The 18,393-nt window shown below is 42.0% G+C and overlaps 1 protein-coding gene across 3 annotated transcripts in view; it reads right to left on the bottom strand.

Moving 5' to 3' along the window:
• Positions 1–18,393, bottom strand: part of SIL1 (SIL1 nucleotide exchange factor) — a 265,775-nt gene that overhangs the window by 79,842 nt on the left and 167,540 nt on the right. For all 3 annotated transcript variants that reach the window (XM_057734010.1, XM_057734011.1, XM_057734009.1), the window contains exons 4-5: positions 6,963–7,083; positions 1,752–1,851 (exon numbers count right to left, since the gene is read on the bottom strand). In XM_057734010.1, coding sequence (XP_057589993.1) covers positions 1,752–1,851; positions 6,963–7,083 — 221 coding nt within the window. The remainder of the gene's footprint in view (positions 1–1,751; positions 1,852–6,962; positions 7,084–18,393) is intronic.

The following is an 18,393-nucleotide window of genomic DNA, read 5'->3' as shown; positions in this document are numbered from 1 at the left end:
ATAAGAATGCCATTAAAGAGAGCAAAGAGGACAGGGGTGCAGTGCGTCCTCCATCCACAGAGAAAACATGGAACAGGGGCTGACTTTTATGTTCCCATCTGCTCCATGTGGAGCTCATGGTGAGAGAATGAGTGGGAATGAGCCCAACCCCTGGTCACAGGAATACCAATCTCTGCTCCAGGCACCTAGCTATGCACTGTTCTCCTCTGCTGGCCTCACCTTCACAAAGGAGGGGATCAGCTTTTTCCTTACACTCCTCCACCCCCGCAGTTAATACACCTGCAGTGGGATATAATTTTAGGCATCACCTTCCTTCACCACAAGTGCTGCCATCCTGGTACTCACCTTCTCATACCACATACACTCTCCATGTTAGGAGATGAGACTTTGGTAAGATAAGTAAAGACATGGAGTCTTGGCCACATATTAACACCTCCTCCTGAGGTCCTTGCCGATACACACACACACACAGGTCCATTTGTCTCAGAAATACTTAGCTCTGAAGGACCTGAGGGACCTAAGGCTTCCTCCAAAAACACACAGGCTGTCTAGAACCTGGTGTTGCCTCTCCAAGATACTGCCAGAATTCTGGGGTGAGGGCACAGAAACATAATACAAAGCGAAGGGGACTGAGAAGAGGAGAAAAAGGAGGGAGAACTCAGAAAGGCCTGCAAGGCAGCCACTGGAGGAGGTTCTTTCAAGGACAGGACTCAAGTGGAAATGTAACAACTGATCTGCAACATTCTCTGGTTATCACATGAGCCCATGATCCACCTAACAATAAGACTTTGTTCTGATAGGTCAGGATCCACAAGCCATCCCAGACATTAGGGGCATAGTCAAGGAGCTGCAATTCTGCCTCTTTCTCCTTCTCATTCCCTTAGCTTATAAACAAATTCAGAGCTGGAGGAAACCTCAGCCATCTTGTCCCAGCTCCATGTTGTACACTTAAGGAATCTGAGGTCTGGAAAAGGTTTGCTACATGTTCAAAGGACAAGGACTTAGGCTTCTTCCTTCTTCGCCTAGGTCTTCTGTCCTTTTTTCTTTTTTTAAAATTAATTAATTTATTTATTTATTTTATTGGCTGTGTTGGGTCTTTGTTGCTGCACACGGGCTTTCTCTAGTTGCAGCGAGTGGGGGCTACTCTTCCTTGTGGTGCACAGGCTTCTCATTGCGGTGGCCTCTCTTGTTGCAGAGCATGGCACATGGGCTTCAGTAGTTGCAGCACATGGGCTCAATAGTTGCGGCTCATGGGCTCAGGCTCAATAGTTGTGGCACACGGGCTTAGTTGCTCCGCGGCATGTGGTATCTTCCTGGGGCAGGGATCGAACCCGTGTCCCCTGCATTGGCAGGCGGATTCTTACCCACTGCGCCACCTAGGAAGTCCGGTCTTCTGTCCTTTAAACTTGAGTCTAATCCAAATATAAGTGAGGAGATCTGGGTTTTAATTTCTGTTCCCCTCACTGATGTCTGTGGTAATACAGAGTATGGCTATCTCTGCTTTGTGCTTCAATTTTCCCAAATACGTAATTGGGAAGTTGGATCCTAATATAAATGACAACAGAAATGCTCCCAACGTTTTTTTAATATTCTGTAAAGGGTTACTTATTTGGCATTAACTGCTCTTTAAATTACTTTACAATATTATTGTTATTATTATCCCATGTTCATTGCTAAAGCTTCAGGAAACAGTGATTCCCTTCAAGGCCATTCTGCAGGATTATATGAACTCACTATACAACATCACAAACCTTGTCTTCCTTTGAACCCTCTGTATCTGTCCCCTCCTTGAATTTTGCCAGCGCGCTCTTGAGGTCCTGAGATGTATAGGTATTGGTGTTGATGTCCAGCCTGTCCAAAGAGAAGTTGAGAGTCATGAGGGGGGTCACCATCTTTCCCAAGAAAGAAAACCCCTCTGGGTGGCTGGTACTCCAAGGCCAGCTAAGCCAGGCCAGCTCTAACTCAGAGCACACTATCCTACTTTTGCCATGGGTCAGTCAGAAGTCTAACAGGGTGATCTTACCTTGAAGCTAGAGGAGGGAAGAGCTGAAGATGCAGTCACTTCATGAAAGAGGAGAAAATGGTGTGGGGCAGACAGAAGCTCACCATGGACAGAGAGCTCTCAGCCAGCTGCTAAGGCAGAAACAAGTCTGGAATGTATGTGCAATGCTGCTCTCTCAGCATGTGCCAGAGTAAGACCTCCTGGAGGACAGCGGGCACAGACAGAAGAAATAACATATACCCTATTTATATTCTTCTAGGAAACAGACCAACAGAGACCTGAGTCTCTCAAGTGTGTGCCTGACTTGATTTGACAAGTCAATCTATCTTTACAAAAACAGGTTGGATACATTCATACCTTTAAGACCAACCCCTGAGCACAGAGTACATGCAGGAGGTATGAGTCAACCTGACAAAGGAATGGGTTTGAGATACCAAGAACTAAAATCAAGGCCAGCCACCTTCCATAGCCAGCCTCCAAGGAGAGGGAAGAAAGGCACCAATGTGGACATAATGTCACGAACCTGGCAGAGACTAGATTGGTATCCTCACAAGAGCCCTGGAGCTGATCCAAGCTACAACAATTCATCTTGACTGCAGAGAAGGCATGCATGGGGTAAGGGGGTGGAAGGCAGGTTTTGCCACCAGCACTCATTTCAATTCAGTGAACAGAGGTAATAAAAACAGTGATACATACAGAAACAAAGGAAAGTGTAGAATGCAGGCTGTGCATGACGAGACTGTCCAGTTGGCAGGGCAGGGGGAGGGGGATCCAAATATCCTTGGAGATTTATCAGAGATGGGGGAGGAAGGACCACTCTCTGTTCCAGGTGAGAGGAGTACATCAGTGTCATGGTCCAAGATCCTAGCCAGCCTCAGTTCTCATGAGAGGTACTCAGTCTTTGATTCGTCCTAGAGACCCCTTAGAGCCCTCACAAAAACACCTGTCTTCTTTAAACCCCAGTCCTCCTAAACTAATTAATAATAGCTAATCCCTCCCATTAACAGAGCACTTAACCAAGTGTCAGGCACTGTGTTAACGCTTTAGAAGTAATATTTCATTCAAATCATTACCACAATCCTTCAACGTAGAGAAGAGAATCCCTCTCCTGTCAGAGAATCACCCACTGCCAGCTGCATGAGGATGCCACTGCCCTGACTCTTACCCCTAATAGGTAGTTAAGTATTTAGGGCTATAACTTTAGCAGATTATCTCCTTCCTCTAAGACTTGGTCAGGATTAATCCCATCATGTCTGTATCTCTGTTTACTGCCTAGAGTCCCACTCTCCCAGGACATCCATCATCACCCACTCTCAGTCCCAACCACACACACACACACGTGTGCACATGTGTTTCTGCACACTCACAGGCACACATATAACTATCCCCAGCTGGTATTCTCACTTTATTCTTCGCTGAGAGAAACAGATGTTATCATCAAGAACTCCCTCATCTTCTCATCATCCACTCTGTACACCAATCTGCACCTAAATCTACATTTTCTGCTTTTCCTACTACTAGAATGGATGAAGTGTCCCCGTCCCTGATAAACTTAGGCTAGAGATCCCACTTGCCTTTTCAAAAGCTTTAACTCCCATAATTATACCACTCCCACCTGCCAGCATTATCAATTCTCCCTTTGATTGGATTATTCCCATCAGCATACCAAAACTCCTTTGACTCCACAGTCTCTAATTATCATGCCATTTCCCTGTTCCTGTTCAGTTTAAGTAAAACTTTATGAACACATTGTCTTCATTCGTTATCCACACCTCCTTGAATGCTATTTATATTGCCATATGCAATAACCTGGATTTTGTTCCCACAACTCCACTAAAACTGCTCATCAAAATTACTAATAATTGATGGCCAAATCCAATGGACTCTTCACTAGTGCCATGTTCCTCAACCACTCTGCAGCATTTACACATTTCACCTCTCCCTCTTTGAAACACTCTCCTTTCCTGCCTTCTTGCTGTCACATTCTCCAGGATCTTCCTCTTCCTTACTCCTTCCTTCTCTAACTCTTCTTGCTGGTTCCTTATCTCCTACCTGAACCCTATATTCTGGAACACCTCAGAGTTCAATCCTGGACAATCTTTTCTTCTCTATCTCTACACTCTCCCCTAGATGTTTTAAAATATCTATCAGGCAGTGATGCCCAAATTTACACCTTTGATCCAGACCTCTTTCCTGAGTACCAGACAGACTTCTGTACAACTACTGATATATTTTGGATCTCGGAAATTTAATGGCTACCCCAGACTTATTACATCTAAAACAGAGGACTTGATAGTTCTCCCCATAAATCTGTTCCTCGCTTGATCTTTTCTATTTCAATAAATAGTACCTTCAGGTACTTAGCTGTGCAAATCCCAAATGAGGCTTTACCTTGAGCCCCAACCCCCCCTTTTTTCCAACCCCCACATCTAAATTGTAAGCAACTCCTATTGCTGCTATGTCCAAATTAAATCTCCAATTCATCCACTCTCCATTCCACACCATAGACTAAGCCACCATCATGTTTTTGCCTGATCCACTTAAATGACACTCTCTTTGTCTCTGTGCATCTTCTTTTGTCCACCTTCCATCTATCCTCCATATACACAGCAACTAGAATGATCTTGCTAAACTACATTACATGAAATGACTCTCACAACCTAAATCCTCCAATGGCTTTCCATTACAATTCTACTTAAATGAAGAACATTCAACATGCTCCTCAAAATTCCCACGATCTGGCCCCTCATATCTTTCCAATCTCATCTCTTATTAGTCTTCTTCCTTCTCCTACCCTCTAGTCAACCTAATCACTTTCCTGTTCCTTGAACTTGACAAAGCCCTTTCCTTAACAAAGCCAGGAACTCTTCTTGTTTCTTCTGTCTGAAATATTCTAACCCTAAAACTATAAAATTAACCCTTTGCATGACTAAATATCCTTCATTCTTCAAGTCTCAATTTGAACATCGCTTTGACAAGCGATGCTTCTTAAACCATCCTTTCTACAGCGGCCTCCCTCAGGAACTTATCACCTTATTTCTTCCCTAGTATTTATTACAATCTGTAATTACCTTACTTGCATACTTATTTCTCAATAAAGCTAGCATCTTGTCTATTTTGTTTACCACTGTATCCTCAATGCCTGGCACATAGGCACTCAATAGGTCTTTTGTGAAATGAATGAATGCAGTAAGTAAATGGTTCTGTCCATGGCCCACTCCCTTAACTACTATACCATAATTATACCATGATAAATGCTCAACTCAATATGGAACAACTTGGATATAGTTTGTCCCTTATCCCTCTAAACCTAAGAGGATGACTCAAATAGCTGGTTGTTCTAAGACAAAAAGAGAGATGTACCATGGAGAGGCTGACAGGGATGCAGACTAAAACCAGTGGAGATGGCAATGCCTAACACACAAAGAACAAGAGGAAAGCCTTCTGAGAGCCAACTATATATTGAACTCAGGTAGTGCCAAGAGAATCCTCTGGGACAAGACAGAGTCCACATAAAGTGAAGCACGGTAAAATAAGATATGCCCATATTAGAACAGGGACAGCAAACTATTTGTAATAACCAGATAACATTTTAGGCTTTGTGGGCCTTAAGGGGCGATTTTCCCAACTACTCAACTCTGCCAGTGTAGCAAGAAATCAGCCATAGACAATACATAAATGAATGAGCATGGCTATGTTCCAATAAAACTTTACTTATGGACACTGAAATCTGAATTTCACATAATTTTCATTAGTCATGAAATATTCTTCTCATTTTTTTTTCAACCACTAAAAAATGTTAACAACAACCTAGCTGTGGGTCATACAAAAAAGGGAAGTAGCCCCAATATTATGCTTCAGGCCATAATTTAACTGGTCCCTGTGTTAGATACTTCATGGCTGGTATTTATACTGACCTTTCAAACTGCACAATTCCAGCAACCCTGGCAACCCTATGCCTCAACCTCTTTCTCCATTACACAGCAAATAGCAAGCAAAGAAAACATGGTATTCAAGGCAAAAAAACAGAGACTATGAATTGCCCAAAAGCAAATAATCTAAACTGATTATTAAAAAATAAGGTAACTCTTACCATTGGAGAACTGTTATAATATAAGAAAGCCTATTTTAATATGGACTAACAAGAGGAAAAGTTAGTCTGAATTAAAGACTTTAAAATGCAATTTTATTGTTCACCAAGGAAGTATTACTGCAAAGCAGAAGGCCTAACAGGCCTGTTTTAATGAATAGATGACTCATCTGTAATTAGTGCATTAATTGTTGGGCTTCAATGGGTGCTCTTAAAGTACAGGGGAAAATGGCTTCATTTTTAAAGCAGGTTAAGTATTCCCCCTACAGTCTTTTTTAAAGTATCAATTTACTTTGCAAACTATTTCTTTCCAAAGATCAAAGAGGTAAACACCCATAAAACCCTGACAGGGACTTCCTAGGTGGCGCAGTGGTTGGGGGTCTGCCTGAAAATGCAAGGGACACGGGTTTGAGCCTTGCTCCAGGGGAATCCCTCATGCTGCAGAGCAACTAGGCCCATGCGCCATGACTATTGAGCCTGCGCTCTAGAGCCCATGAGCCACAACTATTGAGCCCATGTGTCACAACTGCTGAGGCCCACATGCCTAGGGCCCATGCTCTGCAACAAGAGAAGCCACCGCACAATGGGAGGCCCGGGAACCACAATGAAGAGGGGCCGCACTCGCTGCAGCTAGAGAGAGCCCGTGTGCAGCAACGAGGACCTAATGCAGCCAATAAATAAATTTAATTAATTAATTAAAAAACAAAACAAAACAAAACCCTGACAGATTTATCACAAATTCTAAGCTATTAAGTTTCAAAAATTTTTAAAGCCGCATTTATTTGGGTAAGAAACGATACAATGTCATTACTTTCAGTATTAAAGAGTCAATGCTGTCAGTCTCCCACTCCCTAAGGGTTGACACTGTACCTTTTGCCTTTTTTCAACACTTTCAAATTATTTTGAAACTTGTCCTCATCTTGGAGTTTCACTTCTCTTGCCCCAGTCTGGAGATTCAGCCGCACATGGGATCCTGCAGGAACAGCCTGACCTAAAGGCCAAGAAGAGAGAAGGCTTATGAGGTACACAGTACTTGGAGGGGCACTGCAATGTGAAAAATTCCTTCAAGCGAAGCACATAGCACAAGTTCTCTTGGAATGATCAGGTAAACCCTGAGCATAAAAGAGTAATGATGTAGCAAGAATTCAAGTTTTCTCAATTCTGGCAGGATCATTGCTAGCTCCAAGTTACACCAACCAGTGTGCCTCCATCAGAGAACCAAGGAGCCAGGGAAACACCATGCCAAGACAAGCTGTTCTGTTCCTGCCATCCCACTTCAACAGGGAGTTTCTGCATCTCTGCCTAAAAATTAAAAGGCAACTTGGGTGTATGTGTATAATGATCTACTTCTAACCTCAAACACATTCCAAAATGCTTCAAGGATTTAAAAAAAAAAAAGGTATGTTCAGAGTAGAATGGGGAAACCTTTCTCTAGGGAGGCTCCCTGAATAAAGTTAAGCTGGGGGTTAAATGAGGCAAAAAGTGAGACTCAGATTGGGAATAAAGGGAATCTCAAATAGATGAAGCCCTTCATGCAAAGACTCAGACAGAGAAACTGACAGGCCACGCTCAGGAGGCAAGGCGCAGTAGAGCCCGAAAGAACCAAAAGGGCTGTGGAAGCTGCTCTCTTGATGCGCCATTGGAACCTCAGTTTGGGGTAGGAAAATAAAGGTAATGGCTGAGGAAGCTGGTTATGGGAAGAGATGAGGCCAAATATCGGCAAGAACAACAAAAAACTGGTAACTTCTATCCTATTCCTATGATCATGGGGCAAAAGGTAACTTCTTTAGCATTAATTCCATCTCTGAGGGAGTTCCCTGGTGGTCTAGTGGTTAGGATTTAGTGCTTTCCCTGCTGTGGCCCAGGTTCAATCCCTGGTCCGGGAACTGAGATTCCACAAGCCATGCAGCATGGCAAAAAGGAAAAAAAAAAAAAAAATCCCATCTCCGAATGCATTGGGTTGGCCAAAAAGTTAGTTCCAGTTTTTTCATAACATCCTATGGAAATACCCAAACGAACTTTTTGGCCAGCCCTGGGATCCAAAACTGACATAACAACAACAGTATCTTCCTGACTCAATGCTAATAAGCAGGTCATCCTTGATATTCCCTCTACTTTACACCTCATATACCCAATCTCCCAAATCTGATGTTTTTCCTTCCATATGTCTCTTGCATTCATACCCTTCTCTCTGTCCTCCCCACCACTGCCCTTCTCTGAACCATCATCATCTCTCTTCTAGATACTGCCAAAGCTTTCTAACTGGCCTCTACTATCTACTCATACCTCCTAATCAAACTGTTCTTTACAATGAATGATTTTTTTTTTTCAAAATGCATATCTGACTATGTCATTCCCGTCTCAAACCTTTTAATGGCTTCCTACGTTCTGAATGATGAAAATTCTCACATTGGTCAATGAGGTCCTTTTTACTATCTAGCCCTTGCCTGCCTCTTCAAGCTTGTCCATTCCTCACCTCAAGTGCCATGTTCTAGGCCACACTGGCCTTTTTCCATTCCATGAAAGGAACCACACTCCCTCCTAACACAGGGCCATTCCACCTGCTGTTTCCTTCGCCTAGAATGCTCCTTCCAACCCTAGCCTCCATCTCTTCATCCTTGCAATTCCAGCTAGGAGTCAATTCCTCTCTGAGAGGCATCCTCTATTTCCCTGGACCAGATCTGGCTGCCCCCTAAAGGCTTTGACAACACTATGACCATTTTTCTTTTTCTTTTCTTTCTCTCTCTCTCTTTTTTTTTTGTCCACACTGCGCAGTTTGCGGGATCTTGTTTCCCGACCAGGAATTGAACAATTGAACTCAGGGCCACAGCAGTGAAAGCGCCAAGTTTTAACCACTGGACCACTGGGGAACTTCCCCCTGCCATGACCCTTTTTCTTAATAACACTTATCACGATCAACAGTTATATATTAGTTTTTAATTTATCTGGCCAATATAAATGCTCAGGGTCTCTCACATATCCAAGCATATAGTAAACCCTCAATAATTATTTAAGTGAAAAATAAAAAATAGAAGAGAAAATCCTAGCTTATCTAGAGATGTGTGGAAATGCCAAAACAGATTTTCACTAGGACAAGTAGATTCATAATAATTAGCAGTCGTGTTAATAGTTATTTTTAGTATTAATTGTACTAATACCAATCATCATCATCATAATAATATCTTGAATTTTTGGACTTTCAAAATTAGAAACAAAAAAAAGTACATGACTTTAAAATTTTTAGACTATAACAGGTTAGACTGTGCTAAACTGGTTGAGAAAGAGACTAGGATCTTTTGTGAATCAACTTATTTTATTTGGGGAAAATTCCAAAATTATTCCTTTCACATAAGCCACCACAGGGGGCAAGAGCAACCACAATAACATTAACTTAAAATACAGGTTACGCTCATTTAAAATACATGAAACCAGTCACGGCAGCAGTGGCAGAGGCAACAGAAAACTCAGTATTTCAAATGTTTCCACCCTACTGGGAAAAAGGCCAAGTTAGAGAGAGAGTGTGTGATCTGACCTGCTTCCTTCTAGGGCCTCTGTGAAGGGACCAGAGCACTGAAGAGGAATAGAGCAGAGGCAAAAAGTCACCAGATACATGCAGGGATTGGGAGGTAGATGGGAAGGGGACAAGCAGAAAGTAAGATAGGAATCCAGAAAGGCAAATAAGCCTACAAAGCCTGCAGTGTCTGTTTCCCTAATCCAGTTAGGGAAAATAGGCCTACAAAGCCAGTGTCTGGTTCCCTGAGGGGAAAAAAATCGGTGGTAGATTGCATCATTGTCACCAGTTCTGTTCCATCCACCCATATTGCCATGTAACCTCACAGTCCCTCCTACTAATGGTAGAGTGTACTTTCCCACCCTTTGACTTTGGACTTGGCCTGTGACATGCTTTGGCCAGCAGGATGTTAGTAAATGTGCCAAAGAGGTTTAAAATATGCTTGTATGTTTGCCTTGTCTCTTGGAATTGTATATCACCATGAGAAGAACATACTCTGCTAGCATTCTGATCCAAGAAGGATGACAGACCCATGGAGCAGACCTGGACCCAAACAGCATATTGGAGCTGAGCCCAGCTGAGCCCAATCATAAACAGCCGAGTCTAGCCTATTTGCAGACATGTGAGCAAGATAAAAATGACTGGATATCTTTTTTAACTTTTTACTTTTAACTACCTTTAAACTTACACAGAACTTGCAAAAATAGTACAGGGAATTTGCATATATCACTCATACAGCTTTTCCCAATGTTAATATCTCACATAGCCATAGACAATTACTGGGAAATTAATACCAGTAACCAAACTAAAGATTCTTTTGAAACCTTACCACTGTTTCCACTTAGGTCCTTTTTCATTCCAGGATCCTAAATGGCCCTTGGTTGTTATTTCTCCCTAGTTTCCTGCACTCTGCAACAGTTCCTCGGTCTTCCCTTGTCTTTCACGACCCTGACACCCTCAAGAAATATTTATTGGTTATTCAGGACTGTCTGGTTCTTGTCATGATTAAACTCAAATCATGCCACCTTGACAGAAGCACCACAGAAATTATGTTATGCTCTTCTCAGTGTATCATATCAAAGGGTTTGTGATGTCAACATGTTTTATACTGGTGATTTTTGTCTTGATCAACTAACAAAAGTAATCTCTACTGAGCTTTTTCACGGCGGTAAACAAAAATCATAGCAACTACCAAACTGTGGAGAACAGTTTGGCGGTTTCTCAAAATGTTAGACAAAAGAGCTACAATATGAACCCAGCAATTCTGCACGTAGGTGTATACACGAGAGAACTAAAAACATGTTCACACAAAAACGTGTATATGAATGTTCACTGCAATATTATTTACAGTGCCAGAATGTGGCAACAACCCAAATGTCCATCAACTCTGAGGAATGAACAAATAAAATGTGGTCTATTCATTCAGCAGAATACTATTCAGCCACTAAAAGGAATAAACTACTTCAAATCATTACACTGTATCTCAATAAAGCTGGAATAAATAAATAAGTAAATAAATAAAATACACAGTAACTAAATAAAAAAGGTATATATACTATAACATGGATGAACTTTGAACACATTACATTAAGTAAAAGAATACAGATACAAAAAGCCACATATCATATGATTCCTTTCATATGAAATGTCCTGAATAGGCAAATCAATAGACACAGTAAATTAAGGGTAGTCAGGGTCTAGGGGAAGGGAGGAATGGGGAATGACCACTAATAAGCACTGTTTCTTTTGGGGCTGTTAAAAACATGGTGATGGTTACACAATATTGTGCAAATACTAAAAATCCCTGAATTGTTTTTAAAAAAAATCATGGGGGAAATATTCTGAGATTATACAAATCCCCTTTCTCCTCAAACCTTTGCACACTTTTAAGGGGATCTGTGTGCAACAGTTACCACTGTGGTAATAGTCTAATGGCAATTTTCTACTCCCCTTCTTCCTTACACATTTATTAATTGAAATTTCACTACAAGGAAAAACTGTCACTCCTTCATCTACATATTTACTTCATCAATATGTTCTCATGGATATCTTATTCTATGAGTTATAATCTGATATTATCATTATTTTGTTGTTCAAATTATTTCAGCTTTGGCTACTAAGAGCTCTTCAGGTTTGCTCTTGTGTTCCTTTGACAAGTCCCTTTCCCCCATCATTTTCTTTTTTCAAGTACTTCTATATTTTCTGGCTCCATAAGATGCTCCAAGTTTATCTTGTATTTTCCTATCCCCAGCCCTGGAATCAACCTTTTTTCAAGGAGTTTTAGTTTTTTATTGAAGAACAATGTTTAGAAACCACAATCTGAATAATAGGAGTGCTCATTACTACTAGCTTGTCATTGCTTCTGGGCTCTGTCTCTGGATCAGAGATAAGAAATTTACATATATGTACATATATACACATATGCATATATACATATCTATATTTCTATATCTGTTTAGCTGTGGATCTATTAAAAACTACAAGTTTATACTGATACCTCAGACTCAACACCAATCAATCAACACCACGGGGTTCATTTGTCTCCCCCCTTTCCTTATTTGCAACTTCTTTCTCCAACAGTGAGAAAACTGGCTCTTTTAATCTGCAATATTTTATTGTTCAATCCTAATATACATACAGTTTCAAAACTGCTAACCCATACCCCTGTCAGAAACACATTTACCAAAGATTACGGCATTTATATACAGCTCCTTTGTCTTTAGGTTTACAGTATCTAGTCAAGGTATCATTTCACAAGGTCACTTAAGTTAGTTCCTCTCTACCCTCTTCAGTATGATTATGTTATCAATTTGTAATACGTGGTTCATCTGTTAGTGTCTCTATCCCATTTTGCTGTTCCTATTCCTCCACATCCTGGTTGGTTTAATTTTTTATTTGGGGGCATCTGAAGGGTATGTGAACTATTACTACAGTTCTAAGAGTCAGAGCTATACAAAAAGAAATTACTGTTGTAAAGCTGAGTTTTGAAGTGGTTTGTTTATTGTGACAATTCATTCCAATGGTCTTAAAACAAGGAATTTAAAAGTGTCCAATATAAAGAAGAGTTCTTTTTTTCTGAAATTATATCATTTCTATCTTTTTAGTGTTAAAATGTCCTTCTATAAAATGAGATAATGATGATGATGGATGATAGTGGATTGTTTCTATGTTAAGGCCCTTAACTCAGCAAAGTAAAGAAGTTGGCCTTTGGTCCCCCAAATTTTCTTTTAAAGTTTTCTGATCCATGAAACACCATAGTCTGGAAACCACATATCTATTCTACAAACATTCCCTAGGACATTTGAGAATTATTCCCACTGTACACTTTAAATGAGTGAATTTTATGGTATACAAATTTTATCTCAATAAAGTTGTTTTAAAAATTCATTTCTTTGGACAAGGTAGTACTTCTCCTTTTGAATCCCAGAACAGCAATTAGGCTACCAGACATAGTCTAAGATGACAGCAAGTGTTTCTAGGGGCTCAGAAAAAGCTAAGTTCAGAGCCGAAACACAAACCCAGAAGGACAGTTCTAGGTAGGGCAGGAAGAAGAAAATGGGCCTAGAAAGCCTGAGGCCATCAAATACCTGGGCAAGAGGAATAGTGGTAGAAGGGCAGGTAAGAAATATTGATCCAAGATGTAGAGGCCAACTCAAATGCCCATAGGAGGCAGGCAAATGAGATGAATGAGGAAGGCCATCTGTAAGACAATAGGGAGAGGTGAGGGCTGAGGGAAAAAAAATGTCCCCTCTAAAAGCATTCAAATTTTAAAATATAAAAGCCAAACAAAACATATCCATACATGGAATTCAGCCCATAGCCAATTTGTGACTCCTGGAAAAGATGTTTCATCTATTGACAAATCTTGCCTGACTCAGTATTTGTCCCAATTCACCCAAGTGCCCAGTGATTAGAAACAGCCTTCCTGGGCTCAGAGTGGCAGCATCCTCAGTGGGTGGTGCCCACAATGAGCTCGCTGTGTAGTCTGACCACCCTACTTCAGTGGAGACAGGGCCGACTGAGATAGATGCCATAGTGCCCTGGTTTCTGCATTGGTATCAGATGTCTCAGGAGTTATATGTCTTTGGGAGGCGTAAGAGGTATTCGGTGTCCTCTGCAGGCTTCTGCCTGGAAACCTCCCCTTCCAGGGACTTCTAGGTTCTTTCAAGTCAAACTTGGACACAGTGGCAGAAAATCAAGGGCTGCCCCGGCACGGCCTGCTCAGATGAGAGCTCGCCATCTGACCAGGAGCACTGGAACTCTGTTACGCACTCAGCTCTTTTTTTGAGGGCCAGGTATATTCAGCCAAATTTCTTTTGCTTTTTTGAGTCTTCATGCCCTCATGTGTCAAATGACAAGAATCCAACGTGCCTGCTTTCACTAACATGTTAGATTGCTGTAAAGGATAAATGAGAAAACACTGTGTCAGTGCTCAGAAGAAGTTAAAAGTGCTTCAGGAAACAGAGCCCCAAAAAGGTAAATGTCAACCAGAATGAAACAAAGACATTTTATTTATCAAGTCCTTTAGGTATGTGTTAATAAAAGTAAAAATTTCCAATTATGCCGAGTTTCTGAAGGGCAGGGACCACTTGTGCCCACAGCTCAGGCACACAGTAGGCCAACAGAAAGGTCAGCTTGAATGCGAGCCCCCTGGCCCCCACTTCCAAGACCAGAAGGAACAGGAGGAATATGGGACAGGAAGCAATGCCACTCACCTCCAAGCTCCTAACCAGGGCTGGTCAGAGCTGAGGCTTCATAAGCCCAGTTGCCATGACTACCACAGCCCTCTCTCCTCCTGCTTTTTTATTCAAAAACCCCAAACAAGTCCTGGCAAGATCCCTGCCTCACACAAATGAGCATCTATCCTGTCTCCAAGGCAGGACTTGAACTAAACCAGTAACAAAAAAATGTGCACAAACCTCTCTAGGGTGAACCCTGAACTAATGTTTAATGTTTTTTGAAGGGAAACACAAATGGAGATCTTTTTTGAAAGCAGCAAAACATAGAGTGAACCAGTCTGGACTGTCATTACATTTGTGCATTTTCTAAAAGGCCTAAACAATGGCAAAATGAGAATAAAAATATTCTCCAAACTGATATTTTACTCTGTCACATACTCTACAATCTGGGCAGGGCCTTAGAAGAGTTCTCTGGCATGACTTCCAAGCAAGGGTAGAAATCCATCACCTGCATTAAAGCCCTACAGATCAAGAGACTTCACAGTCTTCCTCTGGGAACAGCTATCCTGATAGCTCCCACCACATTCCAGAACTACCCTCCAAAATTTTTCTTCTATGACCTAACCAATGTCTCCTTTCCAGTCCTCAAGGAGGACAGACAATAGCTGGTCACCAACCTCTGTACACAGAATTTACAAGAGCAGGCTTTTCAAGTACAAGGACTAGCAATACTATTTAGATTTCCTGTGTTACAGTTGGAGAGGTACTCTGAATAGCCATCAGGACAAAGGCTCAAAGTAACCATATCTAGGACACTGTGAGCCTCTTTCCACAACTGGCTAGTCAACAAGCATTTACTGAGGATTAAGAGCCTGCCTAGGCATTTCTTCTACCACAGCCTACTGTGTACCCACTGAAGAAAGCCACCTGCTGTGTTGAGCACTGGGAAGGATGCCACATTAACAAGACCAATAGCTGCCATTGAGGAATATGAAGTAAACAAGGAAGAGGGGTAACAACATACATAGTCCTAAGTCCAGAGAACAGCTTTCAGGTAAGCAAAGAAGTGAGCATATTCCGGGGGCAAGGAGTAATGCCATTTGAAGCTCAGCATATAACAGAAAGACAAGAAGCAAGGAGGCTGGTTAGGGACTTCCCTGGTAGTGCAGTGGTTAAGAATTCACCTGCCAATGCAGGGGACATGGGTTCAATCCCTAGTCCAGGAAGATTCCACATGCCATGGAGCAACTAAGCCCCTTGTGCCACAACTACTGAGCCTGTGCTCTAGAGCTTACAAGCCACAACTACCAGGACTGCATGCCAAAACCACTGAAGCCCCCATGCCTAGAGCCCATGCTTCACAACAAGAGAAGCCACCACAATGAGAAGCCTGCACACCACAATGAAAAGTAGCCCCCACTATCCACAACTAGAAAGAAAGCCCCCGCGCAGCAATGAAGACCCAATGCAACCAAAAATAAATAAATAAATAAATAATGTTTTTTTCTTTTAAAAAAAAAAGGAGAGACTTCCCTGGTGGCACAGTGGTTAAGAATCTGCCTGCCTGTGCAGGGGACACAGGTTCGAGCCCTGGTCCAAGATGATCCCACATGCCTCGGAGCAACTAACCCCACAAGCCACAACTACTGAGCCTGTATGCCACAACTACTGAAGCCCATGTGCCTAGAGCCCATGCTCCACACCAAGAGAAGCCACTGCAATGAGAAGCCTGTGCACCACAACGAAGAGCAGCCCCCGCATGCCGCAACTAGAGAAAGCCCGCACACAGCAACGAAGACCCAACTCAGCCAATAAATAAATAAATTTTTTTAAAAAAGGAGCCTGGTTAGAAAGCTATTATACTTGACTTAATCAGATATAATCAAGCTTGAGTGAAGGGAATGGGTGGGAAATAGGAAGAATGAGACAGCAGTAAGGGATGACAGTATTTTGACCAGAAAAACTAGGAATCCTATCTGACAGGGGTCAGTCTTCCTTCCCTCAAAAGCACCAGACCTTTAAGCATGTGCAGTAACTCCTCCCACCAGCCCAGGAGACCTATCAGACCCCCATAATCCAAGGGTAAAGGAGAACAGGGGAGAAGGGCCAGAGGTGCTACTTTCACCCATGATGGGCATCCCACACCTGTTTCCTAGCCCATTGATTGCCTCTGTTCCCCTTTTATCTCTACCCTCAACGTGTTCCACGTTCCTCTTTAGCTCAGAAGAAGATCCAGTGAGACTAATATATATAGCACAGCCCCTTAATCAGAGCACTTGAGCTTTTACATCCATGCTGGGAACTGGTTTTCAATAACCCTGTTGATTGCTTTAGTCTACTAGTTCCTCCCATTTCTTTTTTTAGAGATATATCCCACACCCACACCCTACCCTCTCAACCCTACAAAATCTTAAATATATTCAGATTTCAATCCATTTTCAATTGTGTTTATGTGTATGTATACCTGTTGGAGATGAGGAGACTGGGGAAAGACTCAAGAAAATTAGAAGAGGAAAGGAATCATTAAGAGACCAAAGGCAGGCAGTTGGAAATAAACCACAGCAAAGCTACAGTTCTTCCAGCTCTCTAATCCCACTTAAGAATTACTGAGTCAAATAAAACCACATTTTAAAATGTTTCACTACAATCGACGTTAACCATGAGATACTGGCAATGAGCTTCACTTAATAATGAAGAGGGGGGAAATGGCAATTGGGAGTGAAAGAGTTAAATGTGCACTTTTCCCAGGGGTCAGAGACCTTAGTTCCACTACAGCTCATTTTCTGGAGAAGACTCTTGGGGATTCCAGAGTGCCTACATTTCCCACCCAGGCACAATTTCATTAGCAGCTCATTAGCAAGAGTGGCAACCATTTCTGACTCTCGTTTTTCATAATATTTGATTAATTGACACTGAACACAAGTTGACTGAGAACCAAATGAAAGTGCTAAAACCATTCATTACTCAAATTTAAAACACAAAGACTGCATTCTAAACATACCCTTTGTTCTCATTTATTTTCCTCAAACAGAAGTCATAATTTAATAAGAGGGCTAAGAAAGCAAAGTGCCAAGATATTGCACTTTAATTTTTAATCCTATTTTTCCCCACCCCATCAGTCCCCAGGGATCCTGACATCATAATTGGCTCTGTTTGTTCTCTTTTACAGCACCTGTTACCTCCACAGCCAAACATGGTTCTGTGAATTATTTCAAAACAGTACCAGCTACTCCTGACCTCTACAATTTCCCCAGTGCCTGCTGCAAAAGCCCCTCAGTTTGGATGCTCTCTGCAGTGGAAAGAGAGGAAATCCATAGGTATGAGGGGAGCAAAATCCCTAGGTCCAAATTTCTCTCTAGATCAGTTCTAAAGGATGGGACTCAACTCCCTTCCCTTCTGAGGGAGAGGGGCAGAATGCTAACCATAAGGGGAAAAGATGAGGATGGAGCAACAGATACAGTGTAGAGAAGGCAGTCAAGGAAACAACTGGTCCCGAACCTTTGTTCCTGCATTGTGAGAGGGCCTCCCTTAAACGTAGGCAACTTGAACAACAAAATGAGGTTAGTTACCTGAGCCTTCTTTCACCTATCAAATTGTAATGACAATCCCAACTTGTTGCCACTTAGAGTTTTGAATCATGAGTATTAAGAGATCTACTAAGTAGTGCTGTGCTTTGCTTTCCTTCACCTGCTAGTTTCACCAGAAGGAGCTACAGCCTCTAGCACTTGGGTGACCTGGGCAGTTATCCAGTCCAGTGGTAGAGAGCACAGGCTGAGGAAGACCCAGGTTCCATGTCCATTTCTACCATTTAATAGCTTTGAAGCTTTGGGAAGATAAGCTCTGTGGCCCACGTACAGAATGGGGCTCAGAGTACTAAATAACTTCATAGAGTTCAGAGAGTTCACTGTGAGGAGTAAAAGATAATGCAAGTGGGATGCTTAGGGTTGACTCCAGAGTACTCTCAACAGTGGTGTTTGCCAGATCTTGTCTCTCTGTGACTTGTTCAGTTTTCCCAGCTATGGGACAGGGACCATTACAGATGGTTAGACTGAGTGTTAACAGGCTCTCAGTACATGCTTGATTGAGTTGTGTAGAGGCTGAGTACATGATT

The sequence above is a fragment of the Hippopotamus amphibius genome, chromosome 1, assembly GCF_030028045.1.
Source record: "Hippopotamus amphibius kiboko isolate mHipAmp2 chromosome 1, mHipAmp2.hap2, whole genome shotgun sequence".
NCBI lineage: Eukaryota > Metazoa > Chordata > Mammalia > Artiodactyla > Hippopotamidae > Hippopotamus > Hippopotamus amphibius.
This window is presented reverse-complemented; position numbering and strand designations above follow the sequence as displayed.